The sequence below is a fragment of the Schistocerca gregaria genome, chromosome 3 (assembly GCF_023897955.1).
Source record: "Schistocerca gregaria isolate iqSchGreg1 chromosome 3, iqSchGreg1.2, whole genome shotgun sequence".
Taxonomy (NCBI): Eukaryota; Metazoa; Arthropoda; class Insecta; order Orthoptera; family Acrididae; genus Schistocerca; species Schistocerca gregaria.
The window spans coordinates 854,770,086-854,791,002 of NC_064922.1; the positions used below are offsets into that span (position 1 = coordinate 854,770,086).

At 37.5% G+C, this 20,917-nt stretch overlaps 1 protein-coding gene across 1 annotated transcript in view; it reads left to right on the forward strand.

Moving 5' to 3' along the window:
* Positions 1-20,917, forward strand: part of LOC126355627 (uncharacterized) — a 791,356-nt gene that overhangs the window by 658,408 nt on the left and 112,031 nt on the right. Inside the window, exons 11-16 of the mRNA XM_050005990.1 lie at positions 836-856; positions 4,734-4,886; positions 8,455-8,644; positions 9,249-9,404; positions 17,176-17,436; positions 17,979-18,146. Of these exons, the coding sequence (XP_049861947.1) occupies positions 836-856; positions 4,734-4,886; positions 8,455-8,644; positions 9,249-9,404; positions 17,176-17,436; positions 17,979-18,146 (949 nt within the window). The remainder of the gene's footprint in view (positions 1-835; positions 857-4,733; positions 4,887-8,454; positions 8,645-9,248; positions 9,405-17,175; positions 17,437-17,978; positions 18,147-20,917) is intronic.

Consider the following 20,917-nt stretch of genomic DNA (forward strand, 5'->3'; position numbering starts at 1 on the left):
TATCAGAACCAGATGTTTCTTTATTCAGAAAAAGAGAGGAAAGTGTTAGAGAAAAAAGAAATTAAGTACAAAAATTGCCCTACACACACGTCACACTCCAGGACAAGGTAAGAGATACAAGTGTGGCTTTGTTACTTAACACTTGAATATTTGACGTTCAGTTCACAGTATGTTAGTTCTGGACCCAGTCACTTGTGCAACGCCTCTGTCAGGTGCAGTCTCTCTCGAGACATTAAAATACAAGTTAATAATCTAGTTTATAAAAATAGAAGAAAAAGAATTGTATGCAATTAGAAATAAATTTTTGTTTACATGTGTATTTCAAAATGTTTGAGAAGACTGCATATAAAAGTAGTGGTAACGCATAACCTCAACATTATTTCTTGTCCAGTTTAGCCTCGGTAAAGAAGGATAAATGGAAAATGCTGTTTACTCTGTTGTGTGCGATGCACCTACAGACTTTGATGTTCTATGAAACCGAAGGAAAAAATGATGAAATAAAATGTTTCTGATTCCTCCAACCCTACCCTCTTTTTGCAGGAGGAAGGAACCTTTTGTTCAATAAACTAGCTTCTGCCCCCACTCCATCCATACTGCCTTCTCGCCCAAATCCAAGTTTTGTCTGCTACTGCTTGATAACACCACCGCTGTGAAACATTGCAACTCTGTCACCTTTTTCATTCACACAGAGAAATGACCAGATTTGCAAAAGTAATCTGCTAGGGCAGACACTGCTCTTGTTATGTGGTTCAGGCATGCATCTTGTGTACTGCTTGCCAACTCACTAATATGCTGTTCTTATTTTCTTGCTTTCACACATTCCTCAAACATGAAGAATTCTGGAAAAGAAAATTCGGTGAGTATTTTAATGCATACATTTATACTAAAAGAAATATTTATTGCAATGGTATATATGTTGACACCATCCACGTAATAAAATACACGCAGACGGTAATCTGTATCAAATTTTAATGGGAGGGGACCAAAAGAATAGTATCATAAAGATGATGATGCCTTTTGTCATTTTTATTACTTGGGGTTGCACACTGTACAGTTTGTATTAAAATTGTTATCTGGAAATCATATCTACAAATTGTTAGTGAATTTGAAGATTAAGAATACTGCTAATGGGATATTGTACAGGACAGTCCAGACAGTGGTTTCTGAGCCACCGGGCATTAAATCTGTTGAAGTGAACACCCCCATTGTATATCACTCACGGTTTTCTCTGATTGTCTGCTGGGAAGCAATATGTTGTGCACGATACTATAGCAAAATATTGAAGGTGCCAGGTAAATGCAAAGTGCTGTAGATTACTGCCCACTAAATAAAAAATAATGACAGCTTTACTGCAATGTTCAGACATTAAGATTTTTATAATTAAAATGCACAAACAACATTGAAAATATTTTGTAATTACTTTTCTCTTTCATGTTTGTAGCCAAAAATTTTGTTTATTGACTAATGTTTCCACTTAAAGTAGGAATTTTTTTTAACTACCTGGAGTTTTCACTCAAAATAACATACTCTTCTCATGCCATAGTCTGCGAACTTTCCCATTTCCCTGTACAGAACTGTCTCGGTGTTCATGTTTCATCACCTTGTTCTCATCTCCAAAGACAGAGCGATAAAAAAATAAAAATTCTAATTTCAGAGGAACCATCCAGTTTTCATCAGTTTGGAGGTACTTCTGATTAAATTAAAAAATCTGCTCTTGCTTCATAGCTTAGAAACAGACAAAGAACCTATTTATTTGTAAAAGTATGTCCTATGCAGACTGACTAACCAAAAATAATTTGACATTTTATAAAGAAAAATGTTACAGGATTGTAAAATGCAAGTCACTAAATATAAATTTAATTTCAGAAATACCTAGTATAACCAAAAATATTTGAAAAGCTCTTGCTGGCAGATGCTGGTAAATGAGGAGGCAGCCATGTGGTTTTCTCAGCTTTTGCTCTGTGGCATGATAAATCATTCTGCAGTAATATTGTTAGTTTCTTGTCAATGGTTAAAAACTAATAATTACGTGAAAGTGATATAAACTGCTACCAATCAGTTTGACATCTTGCTCAAATTTTATTCGTGAGATATCTTCAGATTAATTTTCCCTAGTGTGCTATTGCATGCCCATAAATTAGAGATTTTGTAGTGTTAATATGGTTGCCCAAAATATGAAAGAATTTTTTAATATTAAAACTGCGAATGGGTTACCTTTACTCCTTCCGTTTCTGGTATTCCACTGTGGAGTTTCCATTACCGTAGAAAAAAATGACACATGAGAACTGTAACTCAAAGAACAACAAATGGTCTTACATGCTTTTTGTAATACAGAAAGAAAAATTCCATTAATAAAGTTGTGAAATTCACAAAAAAGTGGGTGGGCAAGCAATTACTTCAGGAGGAACCTGTTTCTCTCTCTCTCTCTCTCTCTCTCTCTCTCTCTCTCTCTCTCTCTCTCTCTCTCTCTCTCTCTCTATATATATATATATATATATATATATATATATATATATATATATATATATATATAAACTAAACTCCGAGCAGCTATTGGGACTATAGGTTTCTTCTGGGAAGAAAGGAGGAAAGTTGATGAAGTTACGGAAATGGACAGGTTACTCAGAAATAAACTGGAAGATAATATTCACTGATGTCCATCTGTGCATTATGCCATTTTGGCAGTGATGTCCTCCTGTAGGAAGCAGTTCATTGACTGTGACAGTGGTATATGACAGGAATAGTTTCACATTTGGCTCTCCTTATGATCTAATGCCCGTCTACATTTGATATCTGATTTATTTCTCCTGCTGTTATTACTGTTACTCTGCTGTCCAAATAGCGAAACTGACCTACTCATTCCAACTTTAATTCCCTTAGTACACGAGATATAATTAGGACAGTATTCATTCCCTGTAACTGATCTTTCAGCTCCTTGTCTTTGACAGAATTAGTGTCTTCAGCAAAACTGAAAGTTCTTATTTCTCCTTCCTGAACATTAATTCCTTTCCCAAATTTCTCCATAATTTCCTTTACCACTTACATCATATAGGTAAAGGAAAATAATAAATTTTTGAAAATTTATTTTATTTTGACAGATAGAAATGTACTCACCAAGCAGTAGTAGCAGAATATGCATATAAAGACATGAAAGTTCGCAAGCCTTCAGAGCTAGCGGCTCGTTCTCCTGGCAGAAGGGTTGACGGGAAGGAAGAGGGGTAAAGGGAAAGGACTGGTTAGGTTTAGAAAAAGGGATAGAGATGGGGAAAGTCGCCCAGAACCCCAAGTCAGGGGAGGCCTACTGGACTGCATGAGAAGGAAAGTCTTTCCTTCCTTCTCATCTGCCCAGCAAGTCCCTCCTGACCCAGGGTTCTGGGCAATTTTTCTGAACTGTGCCCCTTTTTCTTATCCTCAATAGTTCTTTTCCTTCGCCCCTCTTCCTTCGCCCCTCTTCCTTCGCCCCTCTTCCTTCGCCCCTCTTCCTTCGCCCCTTTCACGTCAGCCCCTTTCACGTCAGCCCCTTTCACGTCAGCCCCTCTTCCAAGAGGAGGAGTCGCTGGCTCCATAAGCTTACAGAATTTTCTAGCTTCATATGTGTCTTCTCCTGCCACTGCCTGATCATTCTTCTTTCTCAACTGCTGCCTCCCAGTCACCATTCTCAAAATGTATAAGCGCTATGAATGTATGTTTTCCTTTCTTCAGTATGTTCTAAGATAATTTGTTGGGTCAGTACTACCTTGCGTATACTTACCTTTCTCCTGAACTCGCTGATCTTCGTCCATATTAGCTTATACTCATTGTTCCATCCTACAGTATATGATTCGTGTTCATATTTTATAACAGTGACTTCTTAAACTGACAGTTCGATAATACATCAATTTGCACCCCCACTCTTTGGTACCAGAATTATGAAATTATCTTTTTGAAGTTTGGAGATATTTTTTCTGACTCTCCTGTTCTGCATACCAAGTAGAACAGTCTTCATACTTTTGAGGAAATGTTCTTTTCCCCAGGTGTCTTGTTTTGATTTAGGTATTTCAGTGCTCAGTCAAATTTTTCTTGCATAATAAAATCACCTGTGTCATCATCATCATCTTCAATTTTCTCTCAATTTTCCATAATATTAACTTAGATTCTTGCCTAAACGTAACATGAACAAAAAATACAGCAAAAAATTAATGTAATTAATTGATCATGCACTTTTACAAGCCACTTACTGTTCAACTTGGGGCGTAGCATCCATAATAGGTTAAAACTGTGGGCTTCAAAATGCAAACAAGCAAGAAAGTACCATCTGAAGATCTGTTTTGTGAGTGGTGCATCTATAAAGACTGAAAGCAGATTCGTGATGAACTAAGGTGATATAAACGAAATTTCATATATGTACCATTAAAACAACATTTTTCAGTTTATCGTTACTGCACAAGTACTACAATAAGTGAAAGTACAAAGATTATTAAGTTATGTATCCATGAAATCAGAAACCAGTAGCCCTTTTTCTTCGTCTTCTTTTCCTCTTTTCTTTCTTTTTATTTTATTTTTTCATTTTCTTGCCATTTGCTATTATACTGGATGCATCAGTTTAAAAAGATGAAACGGGAGAATAAGTCAATCCAGTCATTTCTTTGGCTTCATGACCAACCAGTTCTGTGTTGTTAGGTTACAATGCTCCACTGCCTATTTTATCTCTGTCTTTTGGCTTTAAATTTACTATCATCTCTAACTCATTACAGACAAGAAGGTTTGCTGTCAGATGAGGAGGCCCAGGAAGTGGTGCGATTACTTTCTCCAACGGATGACAAAGACCGTGAAGACCCAGAGTGGCTGGCAGATGTGCTGTCAGTCACAAGTGACTCCACGGCCCAGGAATCAACACTTGATTACAGGTATGCACACAGCTGACAGATGTTCATTTTACCTGGAGGTGAGGTCTTGATTGTGAAATACGTATAAAATAGTAAAACTTCTTTCAAACACACTGTGACTATAAGTCTTATGAGTTTTATATTGTTGAGCCATGTTTTAGTATTTTACTGGTGTGCCCATCTGTTTATAAAGTCTAGTGCATGTGTCTGATAAATCAGATTTGTTTACAAAAAATTACAGTACCATAGATGAGAGGAACTTTACTTGAGAGGTAAATGTGTGCCTGATAATGATATGAACAGTCTCATTTGTCACAACATGTATGTGGAGATTGTTTATATTTACAATAAATTTTTCACTAGTGTGAGACCAGTGACAAATTACTGTCCTGGCTAGATGTCTTTTTTAATACTTTTTATTGATTTGCTGATGAAAATCCTTAACTTCATAATATTTAGCCCCATCTAACACATATGGCAGATAAATTGCAGCTCTTGCATGTAACATAGGATTCGTCTATTTTGTTCCTGTTAGTTTATTTGTGATTAACTTATTGCTACATACTTTGTATCATTTCTAATTTAGCAGGAGTGGTTTCATCCCTGTAGTTGTCAGTCTCTCCCTCACTCCACTCCGACTTGGTTGCCTCTTTATTCCACATCATACAGGATTTGGGGAGAGCTGTATTTGGTGTTTAAGAAAGAGAACTGTTACCATGCAACTGAAACTGTTGTCCTTGTGCCTGGCAACTGCGTTCATTCATTGGTCTCCTTATAAAACTTTGCATGTCTCATTGCAGACTCTCGTTTGTTACTGAAACTGACTTTTCCTTTTCCTCATGAAATTTAAGTTAATTTAAAATTGTTGCTGTTGGTATATTAAATAACAGTGTAACAGTTTGTTCATTATTCATCAACAGTGCTTTTGCTAGTGAAACAGTTGGAAAGCTAGAAAGTTCTTTTCAGTTTATATATTGGCTGCCCCAGTATTTCTTTCTTGACCACAAAGAACACCACAACATGTGGAAGTGTAATGTAGTTATCATATTAAATTTTGATGAATTTCTTCATTCAGATTCATTATCAGTAGTTACGATAGTTACAGAGTTTTCATAGTACACTTCTGTAAACTGACTAGAAAGAGAAGAGGAAGCAGGATGAAACTTCAGATTGTGAGAGTACGTGATGTTTTCCATAAAGCTGATATATCTTCTCCTGAGACAAGTAGGCCCACAACTGTAGCAACTGATGGCTACTGGAGTGCATAGACATCACACAGACGGCTAGAGATGTGCCATTTTTGGATGAGCATTTTCCTGTTGGAAAAATGGCACTGTCACTCGAGAGGTAACTCACAAGGATGCAGAATGTTAGTGATGTACCATTGCACAGTCAGGGTTCCCTCAGTCACTACCAGCCGTGCTTGAAGTTGTACCTCATGACTTCCCATGTCAGAACACCAGGTGTAACACTGCTGTGCTTTTTCAAAACACTGGAAGAATGGAAACTTTCCTCAGGTTGCTGCCCTACTGGCTGACAGCAGTCATTCTGGGTAGTGCAAAACTGTGATTCTTCACCGAACGCAGTGTAACACGATTCATCAGCTTTCCAGGTTTCCTGGTAACAGCACACCTCCAAATGCAGATCTTTGTGCTGTGGTGTTAAGGCAGCCTGCACATGAGGTGGTTATTCTCTGGTCTGACTGCTGTTAGGTTCCAACCGAAGGTGCAGGATAACAAAGAATGTTGCAGGGAGCCCATTACTTATTTCCGAATGGCGGGCACAGATGTGAAGGGGTTACAATGTGCTCAGTGCACAATTTACAATGTGCTTGGTGCACTATTCGATCTACCCTTGATCTGGCCAGATGTAGTCGACTGTAACCTTGCCAATGAGTGTGGCTGCCCCTGCATTCCCATGCAGCAGTGTGTCAGTTGCATCCAAATGCCTCACAAATCTGGATATTGCACAATTTTGATCAGCTGGTCACATGGAGACCAACATCAAGGCTTCTACTGAAATTTTCCTGGCATATTTCTTCTTCTAATAATTTCTGGGTATGCAGCCGGATCCCGTCGACATTCTGCCACGATATTTCGGCCCAGAGACGTTCGGCCATCATCATGCCGTTTCGCGCATGCGAAATGTACTGGCATCCTACAGCGCACGCGTCAGTTTTTGACATGTGCGGCATAGCTGAGTTGTACGTGCTGCCCTCGGTGGTGAAAGTAAAAGATCATCTGGTCATTGAGTATCGAATGACGCTGTCGATTCCGCTGTGATTGTATATCGGATGATGAAAACCTCCGTGCAGAATTAGAACACTTGGAGAAGGTTTTTAAAGAGAGTGGCTACACTTCACGCCAAATTAGGAAGGCCATGCACAACTGTCATAACAAGAAGCAATGCACTGAGGATGCTGATGACGACTTTAAATCAACTGCATTCCTTCCCTACGCCGGGAATGTGTCGTCGAAAATGGGCCAATTACTGAAGAAAAATAAAATCGAGGTTATCTTCCGTCCACCAGCTAAGAACCGGCCCTGGTTGAATCCGTTAAAGACGATTTACAACTGAAGAAAGCGGACGACTACAAAATTGCCTGTGAATATGGCTCTGCATATATTGACCAGACGACAACAACTGTTCATGAACGATGGACAGAACATGAAAGATACACCCGCCTGCGGCAACCGTCAAAATCGGCAGTAGCAGAGCACTGTGTTTCTTTGGGACATTCAATGGAATACGATGGAACAAAAATTTTAGCTCTGTTTACCGGGTTTTGGGATTCCGTAATCAAAGAATCAGTGGAAATACGTCTTGCCGATAATCTTATAAATCGTGACAATGGCTTTCAGCTGGATAAAAATTGGAATCCTGTTATTAAAATTATACAATCACAGCGGAATCGACAGTGTCATTTGATACTCGATGACTAGATGGTCTTTTACTTTCACCACTGAGGGCAGCACGTACAATTCGGCTATGCCGCCCATGTCAACACCTGACGCATGCACTGTAGGATGCCAGTACTTTTTGCATGCGCAAGATTCAGCGTAAATAGCGTGACTGCACCTGGGCTCTTCAGTAGTTGTGTAATCACCAGATGATGGCCAGACGTCTCTGGGCTGAAATATCGTGGCAGAATGTCAACGTGATCTGGCTGCATACCCAGAAATTATTAGGGTAAAAAAATATCAAGGCCCCTTTCAAACCTTTGTCAGGTGCTGGTAATGCTGTCTTACAAGAGTATGTATTATCTCAAGTGTCCTTCGGTGATCACTCAGTATTGACACTGTTCATACCCCTCACATACCCTAACAGGCATAACAACACTAAACAAAAACAACACTAATGTACTATGATGGCTGTTCTAACTGTCTTAAAGAACTGCAACTCAAATCACCGACTCTGTGAATGAGTACAAAGTTACACTGACATCAACCATTCCCTTTTTTCCCTGGCAGCATAGGTGTTAAGTTTTGTAGCTTTTAAAGATAGTTGTCGAGTAGGGAAATACTTAACACAACATCCCATTGTTTATCTTACATGTTCATTCATTTTGTAATTAATTATCTGTTTACAGTTCTTGTCTTGGGGGTCAGCACAGGTCTCGCAGTGATACCAGTGTAACTATGGAAGACTCAATGACGTCAAGTCACATTGGGTCTCAATCAGGCTCCGAGTCTGGTTTGTTGGGCTCTGTAAGCAGTCTGAATGATGTTGATGTAGTTGAAGCAAATGACTTGGATTACAAGCCAGCGCCTGGGAAAGTGGTGAGTAAAAGTATAAGAGAGTTTTGAAGGTTACAACCCATGTTTTTGATGGATTCTTTATAGCCACTACAGCAACCCGATGAGATTCCAGAATGCAACAGTTTAAGCAGATGAAAACTGTAGTAATTGTTTCTGTTTTCCTGTTAGTTTATGTTTGTGGAAATTGCAGAACATCTGTATTGTATCACCTGAGTTGCTTGAAGCATTACCTACTTTGCACAGTAAGTTTTCCTGCCTTCCTCTATTGAGGTGAGGGGAATAGAATTCTGAGAGTGAAAGAGATCAAAGAAAGATCAAGAAAATCAAATATTGGAAAGGTAGAAATAAACCATCATTTAGATGTAATAATTTGATTTAAAACTTGTTTATATATGTATAGATGAAAAATATTAAGTTTGATTATTATTCCGAGAGTGACACAAGAGGCACTGGTTCATTTCCTTTTTTATTATTGTAGTTTAATATATATTTATGTTGAACATATAGCATCATATTCAGAGCAGTGTTTCTTGAGGTGCACATTACACTTTTCGCTTTTCATTTTGAATTAGAAAGATATTAATTCCCTACATTTGAAACTTGTCGTGTTTTTTGTTGTTCACAGATTCTTATTGAGAATGGTGTTCACTACTTTGAAGATGGGCACTTCTGGATGGAAGTTCCGGGACTTCCAGAATCAGATGAAGATGAGGACATGGAATATCGAATACCAATTAAGAGAAAGAGTACAAAAGTTACCTTCAGCACTGAGCCTATAAGGGTCAGTAAATGTTGCTCAATAACTTGAATTTTTACATCTCACTTGTGATTAAGTTGTGGATGTTTTACTGTGAATTATATTCTGCTGTGCAATGCCATAATAATAATAATAATAATAAACCCCGTGGAGGCCCGGTAAAAGAATAGGTCTTCGGTATGCGCTGCCAGTCGTAAGGTGACGAAAAGAACAAACCACTAATAGGGCTAAGCCCCCTTTTAGTGTGATTAGTTGGTTCAGGACAGAACTAATGAGGCCTCGGACAAGCGCTGTCATGGTAGAGGACGGCGCTTGAACCCTATGCCCGCCCACAATGGTAACGACACTGCCAGCCACACGGAAAATGATTCAAATCCAAATAGAGGTGTTTTGCAGGATATATTTCCTGCAACCACCCTAGAAGGAAAACAGACAGAGGATGAGATGGTCAGATGAAGTTAACCGACACCTCATGTTCTGTTATTACCAAATGTTCTGTTATTACCAAGCAACAAACTTAGGAACGAACACAACTGGATACCGATCACAAGTATACACATCATTTATTACCAGATACCCAGAATTAAAATTTTTAACAGAACGACAACTAGCTGATTAGATCCGTGTAATGATCAAAAATAACAGGATACCCCAGTCAGATTTAGAAAACATTAAACATCAAGTACAACAAATACTGGAACAAAATAATGTGCAATAAGAAGAAGAAGAAAATACAGTAATGGATGCAAACAAACAAAGAACAACACACATCAATTAAACAATCAGAGGAAAACAAAATCTTAAGACAGCCAACAGAACAAGCACAAATAGAACACGAAGTGACACACATGGTAGATACAGAAGAAAAATTTCAGCTGACACATATAGAATACAAAGACACAAATACAGACATTAGACTATTCTTGCATAGACCACCAAATAACCCAAAAGTCAAAGCAACAATAACAACTATCAACACAATCATACACAACAAAATAAATGAAAATACAACTATGGAAGAGTTACAGCTACTGGTTTATATAGGAGCACTCACTACACTAAATATACACACTAGGCAGAGACCAGAACCAACCAACACACAGAAGAAACCCACAAAACCAGCATGGCAACACAATCTACAGATCAGAATAGGAAAAACATTCAACACAAACCAAAAGAGATTTTAGCAGACGATAGATAACACACACATTAAAATAGACAATCCACCAAACATAACAGACATGGAACACTTCTGGAGCAACATATGGACAAACCCAGTACAACGTTACAGGCATGCACGGTGGATACAAGCAGAAACAGACACATACAACATGATACCACAAATGCCTGAAGTGATAATTTTGCAACATTGTCACCCGAGCAATTAATTCTACACACAACTGGAAAGCCCCTGGAACAGATAAAATAGCAAATTTCTGGCTAAAGTAGTTCACCTCAACACATTCACATGTAACTAAATTATTTAACAGTTACATTGCAGACCCATACACATTCCCTGATACACTTACACAAGGAATAATTTATCTGAAACCTAAAGATCAAGCAGACACAGCAAACCCAGCAAAATATCGCCCCATAGCATGCCTACCAACAATAAACAAAATATTAACTTCAGTCATTACACAGAAATTAATGACACATACAACACAGAACAAAATTATAAATGAAAAACAAAAAGGATGCTGCAAAGGAGCATGAGGATGTAAAGAGCAACTGATAATAGATGAAGAGGTGATGTATCGAGCTAAAACTAAACAAAGGTCGCTACACTATGCATACATTGATTACCAAAAAGCTTTTGATAGTGCACCCCACTCATGGTTACTACAAATATTGTAAATATACAAAGTAGATCCTAAATTGATATACTTCCTAAACATAGTAATGAAAAATTGGAAAACCACACTTAATCTGTATTGGCTGTGATGTGATATTATTTGAATATTAAGTGTGGAATATACCAAGGAGACTCATTAAGTCCTTTCTGGTTCTGCCTTGCTCTGAACTCACTATCCAACATGCTAAATAATACAAATTATGGATACAATATTGCTGGAAAATACCCACACAAAATCACACATTCGCTATACGTGGATGACCTAAAACTACTGGAAGCAACAAATCAACAACTCAACCAATTACTAAAGATAACAGAAGTATTCAGCAATGATCTAAATATGGCTTTTGGAGCAGACAAATGTAAGAAAAATAGGATAGTCAATGGAAAACACACTAAACAAGATGATTACATATTGGATAACCACAGCGACTGCATAGAAGCGATGGAGAAAACAGATGCCTATAAATGTCTGAGATACAGACAAAAAATAGGAATAGATAATACAAATATTAAAGAAGAACTAAAAGAAAAATATAGACAAAGACTAACAAAAAATACCGAAAACAGAATTGACAGCAAGAAACAAGAGAAAAACTATAAATACCTGTGCTATACCAATATTGACCTACTCATTTGGAGTAGTGAAATGGAGTAACACAGACCTAGAAGCACTCAATACACTTACACAATCACAATGCCACAAATATAGAATACATCACATACGTTCAGCAACAGAAAGATTCACATTAAGCAGGAAGGAAGGAGGAAGGGGATTTAGCGACATAAAAAACCTGCATTGTGGGCAGGTAGACAATTTAAGAAAATTCTTTCTAGAACGAGCAGAAACTAGCAAAATACACAAAGCAGTCACTCATGTAAATACATCAGCTACATCATTGCAATTTCATAACCACTTCTACAACCCTTTAGATCACATATCATCAACAGATACGAAGAAAGTAAATTGGAAGAAGAAAACACTACATGGCAAGCACCCGTATCATCTAACACAGTCACACATCGATCAAGACGCATCCAACACATGGTTAAGAAAAGGCAATATATACAGTAACACGAAAGGATTCATGATTGCAATACAGGATCAAACAGTACCACAACAGATAAAAGCAGACTTTGCAAACAACAAATAGAAACAGTAGATCACATCACAAGCAGATGTACAATACTAGCAAATACAGAATACCCCATAAGACATGACACTGTAGCAAAAATAATACAACAACAACTTGCCATACAACATAAACTAATAAAACAACACGCTCCCACATACAGGTATGCACCACAAAATGTACTGGAGAATGATGAATACAAATTATATTGGAACAGAAGCATTATAACAGATAAAACACCACCACATAACAAACCTGACATCATACTCACCAATAAAAAGAAAAAAATTAACACAACTAATCGAAATATCCATACCCAATAAAATATACAGAAGAAAACAGGAGAAAAAATTGAAAAATACATCCAACTGGCTGAGGAAATCAAGGACATGTGGCATCAGGATAAAGTTGACATTATACCAATTATACTATCAGCTACAGGAGTCATACCACACAACATCCACCAGTACATCAATGCAATACAGCTACATCCAAACATATATATATGTCTGCTTGTGTCTGTGTATGTGCGGATGGATGTGTGTGTGTGTGCGCGCGAGTGTACACCTGTCCTTTTTTCCCCCTAAGGGAAGTCTTTCCGCTCCCGGGATTGGAATGACTCCTTACCCTCTCCCTTAAAACCCACATCCTTTCGTCTTTCCCTTTCCTTCCCTCTTTTCAGAAGAAGCAACCATCGGTTGCGAAAGCTAGTAATTCTGTGTGTGTGTGTTTGTGTGTTTTGTTCATTGTGCCTGTCTGCCGGCGCTTTCCCGCTTTGTAAGTCTTGGAATCTTTGTTTTTAATATATTTTTCCCATGTGGAAGTTTCTTTCTATTTGGGAAAAATATATTAAAAACAAAGATTCCAAGACTTACCAAGCGGGAAAGCGCCGGCAGACAGGCACATGAACAAAACACACAAACACAGATATATATATATATATATATATATATATATACAAAACACACACACAGAATTACGAGCTTTCGCAACTGGCAGTTGCTTCGTCAGGAAAGAGGGAAGGAGAGGGAAAAATGAAAGGATGTGGGTTTTAAGGGAGAGGGTAAGGAGTCATTCCAATCCCGGGAGCGGAAAGACTTCCCTTAGGGGAAAAAAAAGGACAGGTGTACACTCGCACACACACACACACACACACACACACACACACATATCCATCCGCACATACACAGACACAAGCAGACATATGTGCGGATGGATGTGTGTGTGTGTGTGTGCGAGTGTACACCTGTCCTTTTTTTTCCCCTAAGGGCAGTCTTTCCGCTCCCGGGATTGGAATGACTCCTTACCCTCTCCCTTAAAACCCACATCCTTTCATTTTCCCCTCTCCTTCCCTCTTTCCTGACGAAGCAACTGCCAGTTGCGAAAGCTCGTAATTCTGTGTGTGTGTTTGTGTGTTTTGTTCATGTGCCTGTCTGCCGGCGCTTTCCCGCTTGGTAAGTCTTGGAATCTTTGTTTTTAATATGTTTTTCCCATGTGGAAGTTTCTTTCTGTTTTATATATATATATATATATATATATATATATATATATATATATATATATATATATATATATATATATATATAAAACAGAAAGAAACTTCCACATGGGAAAAATATATTAAAAATAAAGATTCCAAGACTTACCAAGCGGGAAAGCGCCGGCAGACACTGACTGTGCAGCTGTGTGCATTTCAGTAGCAGCCACATATTTCAGTTCAGAAGTACTGTGAAAAATGTTTTTATGTCCCATTACTTTAGAAAGACATAAGATTGTCTGTATTCTACCAGAGAACAGAAGCGTTCTGGCTTGGTGTTGTCAAGATGTTTTGACATTTGAAGGTTTACCAATGGATATGTTTGCTGTTCTAAAAAGTTGCGTATGTATGTACATGGGTGCGTACATTTATTTTTCATTTTGTCATTGTAAGGTTTGATTTTCATTGTGTGCATTTTTTTACAAGATAATTATAAAATTAAGAAATTGACTATCTCAGTTAAGTTATTTTTATTCCAAATAGTGTATTTTGTGTGGTCAAGGCTTCCTTAGATTTCTGAAAGGCTATCAAAGCAGTGCCTATCACTGACTGGTGGGGCAATTAGTCAGAACGTTGGTAATAAACCCTCTAAAACAGGAACCATTGAACAAGACACACTTGAAATAGTCTTAGCCGCTAGGTGAACTGCAGCATAGTGCCACTGGCTTTTTATATAAATATGAAAACTGGTTGCTACACCAATCAGCCTAGCATGGAATGGAATAACAACAGTATTATGAAACTGATAGATTGCTACTCATCATATAGCGGAGATGTTAGTCGCAGATAGGCACAACAAAGAAACTATAAAACAAATAAACTTTCTTGTGTGTGTGTGTGCGCGCCTCAACATCTCAGATATATGGTGAATAGCAATCTATTCTTCTTATAGTGTTGTCATTATTCCATCCTGGATTTTCTGTTTTATGGAATGGAATAAATTTTATAAGATGACTGTCTGATGTAAGGGAAATGTGGACAGATAACTAATTGTCTGCTCAAAGAAGGTAAGGAGGCAGAACAGTTATCACAGATACATATGTTGAAGTTTTCAACCTGGGTTTGTCAACAATGCCCATGGGAAGCAACTGTATTTGCTCATACTTATGACCCCCAGAAGTAGTAGTGTGCACCTATGCAGCATTCGTGTGAACTAAATGTGTCACTGAAAACGTTTCATTTCTTTTGAAAGAATGTACTAGTCCATAAAACTTGATATTTTTTCAACAATAAGCTCATATGTTCGGAAAAGCAAGAAGGCGAATCACTTTATAAAAAGATACATGTACAAGACATTCCCTTCATCATATAACATGTGCACATTTGCAGAAACTGTAAAGATAAATTTTTTAACCATGTTACACATATTGGAAATGAAGAAATGAACCTCTGTCTTGTTTTGAAACTCCATGAACAAAAAAATCTGTTTAATTGCATCTGGATTAAGATGTTGGGCTCATATTTGGGAGTCTTTTGGGCTCACATCCTGATCTGGTCACCTAGATTTAGGTTCTTCGTAACCTCCTTAGACTCATGAGGTCAATGCTGAGATCGTTCCATTGAAAAGCCAGTACCAGTGTCCTTGTTCTATGAGATAGTTCCTCCTCTCTAACCACCCTGATGTCAATGAGATGTTAAAACTTGAAGGTACCTTTCCTGTGGCCAGCCTGTTGGTATTGAAAAATAGGTTGTTTGTTGGCAAAGTCAACATCGAGGCAAAATTTAACATGGAAAGTTCTGAACCTCCCTGTACTAGTGTTGAAGCTCAGCATTGAATGAAAATGTAGTTTGCACTGTATTCTTCAAAGTGATTAGTGACAAACTGATTAAGTTTCTTAAGGAATGGGCATGGCAAGTACTGTCTAATCCTAGAAAGAGAAATGCATGTATATTTTATTATCCAGTACTACACAAAACATCAAAGTTCAGAATGATCCTATACGACATCCCTGTTTGAAGTGACAGGTCATGTTTGTATATGTATCAACTAGGGGGAAGGAAATGTATTGTGAAAAATAATCATTTTTTTCTTATAGTCTTACTCAGTCCAGGCTGAATGGATGAAAAGTGTCAGCATCCACGGTTTTCAAAATGTAGTAAGTTATTAAAACACACCAGTCACTTCATAATTTTCATACATTTTGGTCATTCTGTCACTTAGCATATGCTTTTCCTGTTTTAGAAACAAGAACTAAGAGTGTAATTCAACTCTTCACCAGTTTTATGGAAATCTGAATTAGTATAAAGGAACCCATAAATGGCTGAATATTTCAGTGGACATAAATGACACTGTCATTATTATTTCAATTTTTTTACATTGGATAGTCAAATTTGTGGGCTATGCATGTAAACCACTGATGTAGTGTGTGCAAGTGAAGTGGCCAACCATCTAGTGTGGTACTATGATTGTGTTGTTGATCTTTATACAAGCTTTTAAAGATAGTAACTGAAGAAATATTACATTCAGTGTGATTCGATATTTCATAAACATCTAGTGTGAAATATTTTGCTTATATCCTAAATGTGACTGCTTGTATACTAATTGTGACTGTAAACACTGTCTGACTTTTCCATTGAGCACATAATCAAAGAGAGACCTTTTCTATGGCAGCAACAGCCCAGCCATCTAGTGTGAAATATTTTGCTTATATCCTAAATGTGACTGCTTGTATACTAATTGTGACTGTAAACACTGTCTGACTTTTCCATTGAGCACATAATCAAAGAGAGACCTTTTCTATGGCAGCAACAGCCCAGCCATTTTGCTTTCATAGCACCTCTGCTATTCCTACACAAGGCTAATGCCATAAAGAGAAAAAATACCAGGAATATGTGTGGCATTCCTGTTTGATATTACTACATGTAACTTCCATGTTATTTTGGTGTGTTTTTTCTTTTATTTATTCTTTCTATTTTTTTCATGTAAATAATTGAATCTGCTTTTGCTTTTGTGAAGATATATAGCTGGAAAGAGAATAGTAGTGGGTCCCCCTGTTTTCAAAAATTGAAGCTGTCTTTGACATGTGTGATAATTGTGGTTTCATTTAATACAAACACTCTTTGTACTGTAAAAACTGTCTTTGTACTGTAAGAATTAAGGAAACTGGATTCTCAGGAGATGAGTACTGACATAGTTTCGTATTTATGTTCTGATTGTTGTGCTCCCTAACATCATAGTATCATCTTGTGAACTGTTTTGTGGTCCATAACTGCATTGGAGTGCAGAGAGCCTTGCCCTGTGTCAACTTCCAGTTATTTGCTTCACAGGTGTACAGCACATTTTCAGTGACAGATTATGATCGCCGTAATGAGGATGTTGATCCAGTTGCAGCATCTGCAGAGTACGAGTTAGAGAAGAGAGTGGAAAAAATGGATGTATTTCCCGTGGAATTGACCAAAGGGCCTGAAGGGCTTGGTCTCAGCATCATAGGGATGGGCGTGGGAGCAGACGCCGGTCTGGAGAAACTTGGCATATTTGTCAAGACAATTACAGAGAATGGTGCTGCAGCTAGAGATGGCCGCATACAGGTATACTTGGACAAAATTTTTACATTTTAATATGTATGTGCAATGAAATTGTCAAAATGAGATGTGGCTGTACTCATTGGAATTGGACAAAAATAACTGGATTAAGATGATAAAGGTTGTAATTAAAAAAGGAAAAAAAATGAAGTTTTTTTTTTTGCGGATTTTGAGATCTACAGCCCATTATATTAGTGTGTATATCTATTTAACATCTTCTAGGGAAGTTATGCTTGTATGTGTAGTTGTCCCTGTGTACGTGATGTGTGGGGCGGAGTTGTGGAAATCTGCACACGAATAATCGGGGCTAGACTGTGTATTCAATTTTTGTTACTAGGTTCCTAATTCAGAACATTTTATATTTTGAACACATTTACTTCGTTGAAAAACAGTAAGCATGCCGTGTTTCTCTCAGATAATTTTATTGTCAGTTTGAAGTTCTTTACACTCAGTGGCACTTTTTAGTGTAGAGTACTGAAAGAAATTACCTATCTATTGTGCCAAACACATGACTGTTCATTAATCATTATATATATATTTTTTTGTAGGTGAATGATCAGATAATTGAAGTGGATGGAAAGTCTCTGGTTGGTGTTACGCAAGCTTACGCTGCTTCTGTGTTGAGGAACACTAGCGGCCTTGTCAAATTCCAGATTGGCCGAGAGAAAGACCCGCAGAACAGTGAGGTGGCACAGCTCATAAAACAGTCATTACAGGTTATATATTGTTTTGTTACATAATTTATAGTAGTATTTAAACTACGTTCCATAATTTTTTCCTCTTTGATTTCATTTCATTTCATTACGCCAGAGGTAATAGAGAATCATCCTATGTAATCTCAAACAGTTTTATGATATTCATGTTTTGAGAGCAATAAATTTTCAGTATCAGTTAAGCACCACTCTTTTAATACTAGCATTTCTGAAATGGCTGTGCACAGGCTTTCAGTAATTTATATTAGTCATATTTTTCAGAACAAGGCATCTATTACTTTGTCTGTAATATAATATCCTATGTGCACAATTCTGGAAACTGGAAACAACAAATGGAGAAACTATCGCCCAGACCATTAGCAGGGCCTCCCAGTATGAGATATAAATTCCAGATCTGCTGTGAGATTTATGATGCTGTACCAGAACTGCAAGTGTAATGCTACAATCTTCCTAGATTCCAGAGAGTGGGTGTAATTATTTAGTTTAAAAATTTAGGCCCTCATGCAACAAGACAAACACAGACATGTAAATAGAAATGCTTGGAATATCCACCATAGAATCCTCAGCTTTTCCCCCAGTGATTTTATATGTTTGGGCTCTTTTAAACAAGATAGGTGGGGCAGTAGCTTGAAGACAATGAGGCTGTAGCTCAAGAGGTCAGTTGTTTGATGGAACGAGTACCACAAGAATTCTGCATGCTTCCAAAGGCATGTCAAACAATTGGATAATTGTTTAAATTGACAAGGCGTAGAGGAGGTTGGAAAGTTGAATCGACTGCAAGCTGATACTTGTGAGTGATGATAATGTCGTTACCTCATTTTGTGATTTATTGACTCACCCTTGTAAATGACTCATTGAAAAAAATCTCTCTTCTTTTCTGCTGTGAACTAACTGTAGAGGAACTGTCATTCAGTTTTTTTGCCATTGGGACTTGAAATTTTTAACAACCGGCTCTTAACCAGAATTCAGATTTATAGATGGTGACAGTTTATCCTCTTGCATTGTACAGTCACAGAGAAGTACTTTGGAGGCTGCAGAAGCATCTTGCAGTGAAGAATGTTAATGCAAGCAGACGACAGATGTAGCCAGGATTAGGAACTAAGAATGTTGTCATCTGTAAAAACAGAAGACTCAATAAAAAATCAATCCTCAACATTTGCTTTGGATAGGTGCTAATATTGAGCATGAGAGATATACTTCTAGTGGCAAATGGAATGAGAAGTTCCCAGTAATATGACAGTGAATGAATGAATGAATGAATAAAATCTGCAGGTGTTTTATGAGGGTGATTCGGGAAGTAATGACTTATTTCGTGTTGCCATTGCACGTATGACTGATATCGGGCTTCTTGCCAACATCAGATGGTTTACTTGACTTTTGTCTCAGTGTTGTTTGTCACTTGAAACAAGATGTTGTGCATTTTTTGATTGATGAAATTAACTGTGTGACACAGTCGTACTAACTTTGAACTTTGAACTGAGAACTGTAACTTGATTTTTGAATGCTTTGAAGCTGAAATTTGCAGATATTTGCTGTCACATAAAGAAAGTGTGTGTAGATATAGCAATGAACAAAAGAAATGTGAGAAAGTGATGTGGAGTGTTCAACAATGGATGAACAAATGTGTATGACAAAACTTGATCCTTATGTCATTCGTTACAAATGAATTGAGGAATCCTGTGAATAACAAAACTGTTACACACACCTTTACAAGACACTCAAAGCATTCTTGGGCAGGAAACATTTTCGAAATGATGCCAAAGTGAAGAATGCAGTGAACTGTTGGCTGCTGAAAGTGGCAGTAGCTGACTGAGACAGGGATTCTAAAGCTTTTGGATAAATATCACAGACACTAAAATAAAAGAACTGTGAAGTGGAGAAATAAAGGAAGCTTCAGTTTAAGTGACTTGTTTTATGTTATTAAGGTTTTTTTTTTCTTGAATGTATTAAATTCAATCAATTATTATTTCACAGATTACGTTTGTGCAGAAGCAGTGTAAATAATATAGAAGGATGCTTGTAACAATTTTCATGACAATAGCCTTTGGTGGTATTAGATAAAATAGTGCAATAAACTCAAGGGTCTTTCTGAGAAGCTTCCAACAAAATCGCTGTGTTACAAAGTTTAATATATTGTTTGAAATACGCCAGCTTTCATTTTGGTAAGAAAATTGTCTGGGAAGTTGCTATTGCATTGTGATTATTTTTGCTGTGGGATAGTGACCTAGCAAGAACATTGTGGAATGAGGGACTTCCTTTTTATATATACAGGTTGGTCCATTGAAAGTGACTGGGCCAAATATCTCACGAAATAAGTATCAAACGAAAAAACTACAAAGAACGAAACTCTTCTAGTTCAAAGGGGAAATCGGATGGTGCTATGGTTGGCCCACTAGATGGTGCTGCCATAGGTCAAACGGATATCAGCTGCATTTTTTAAAATTGGAACCCCCACTTTTTATTACATATTTGTGTAGTATGTAAAGAAATATGAATGTTTTAGTTGGATCACGTTTTTAGCTTTGTGATAGATGGCACTGTAATAGTCACAAACATATAAGTATGTGGTATCACGTAACGTCCTGCCAGTGCGGACGGTAATTGCTTCGTGAGACATTACCCGTGTTAAAATGGACTGTTTACCAATTGAGGAAAAGGTCGATATCATGTTGATGTATGGCTACTGTGATCAAAATGCCCAACGGGCGTGTGCTATGTATGCTGTTTGGTATCCTGGATGACATCATCCAAGTGTCCAGACTGTTCGCCGGATA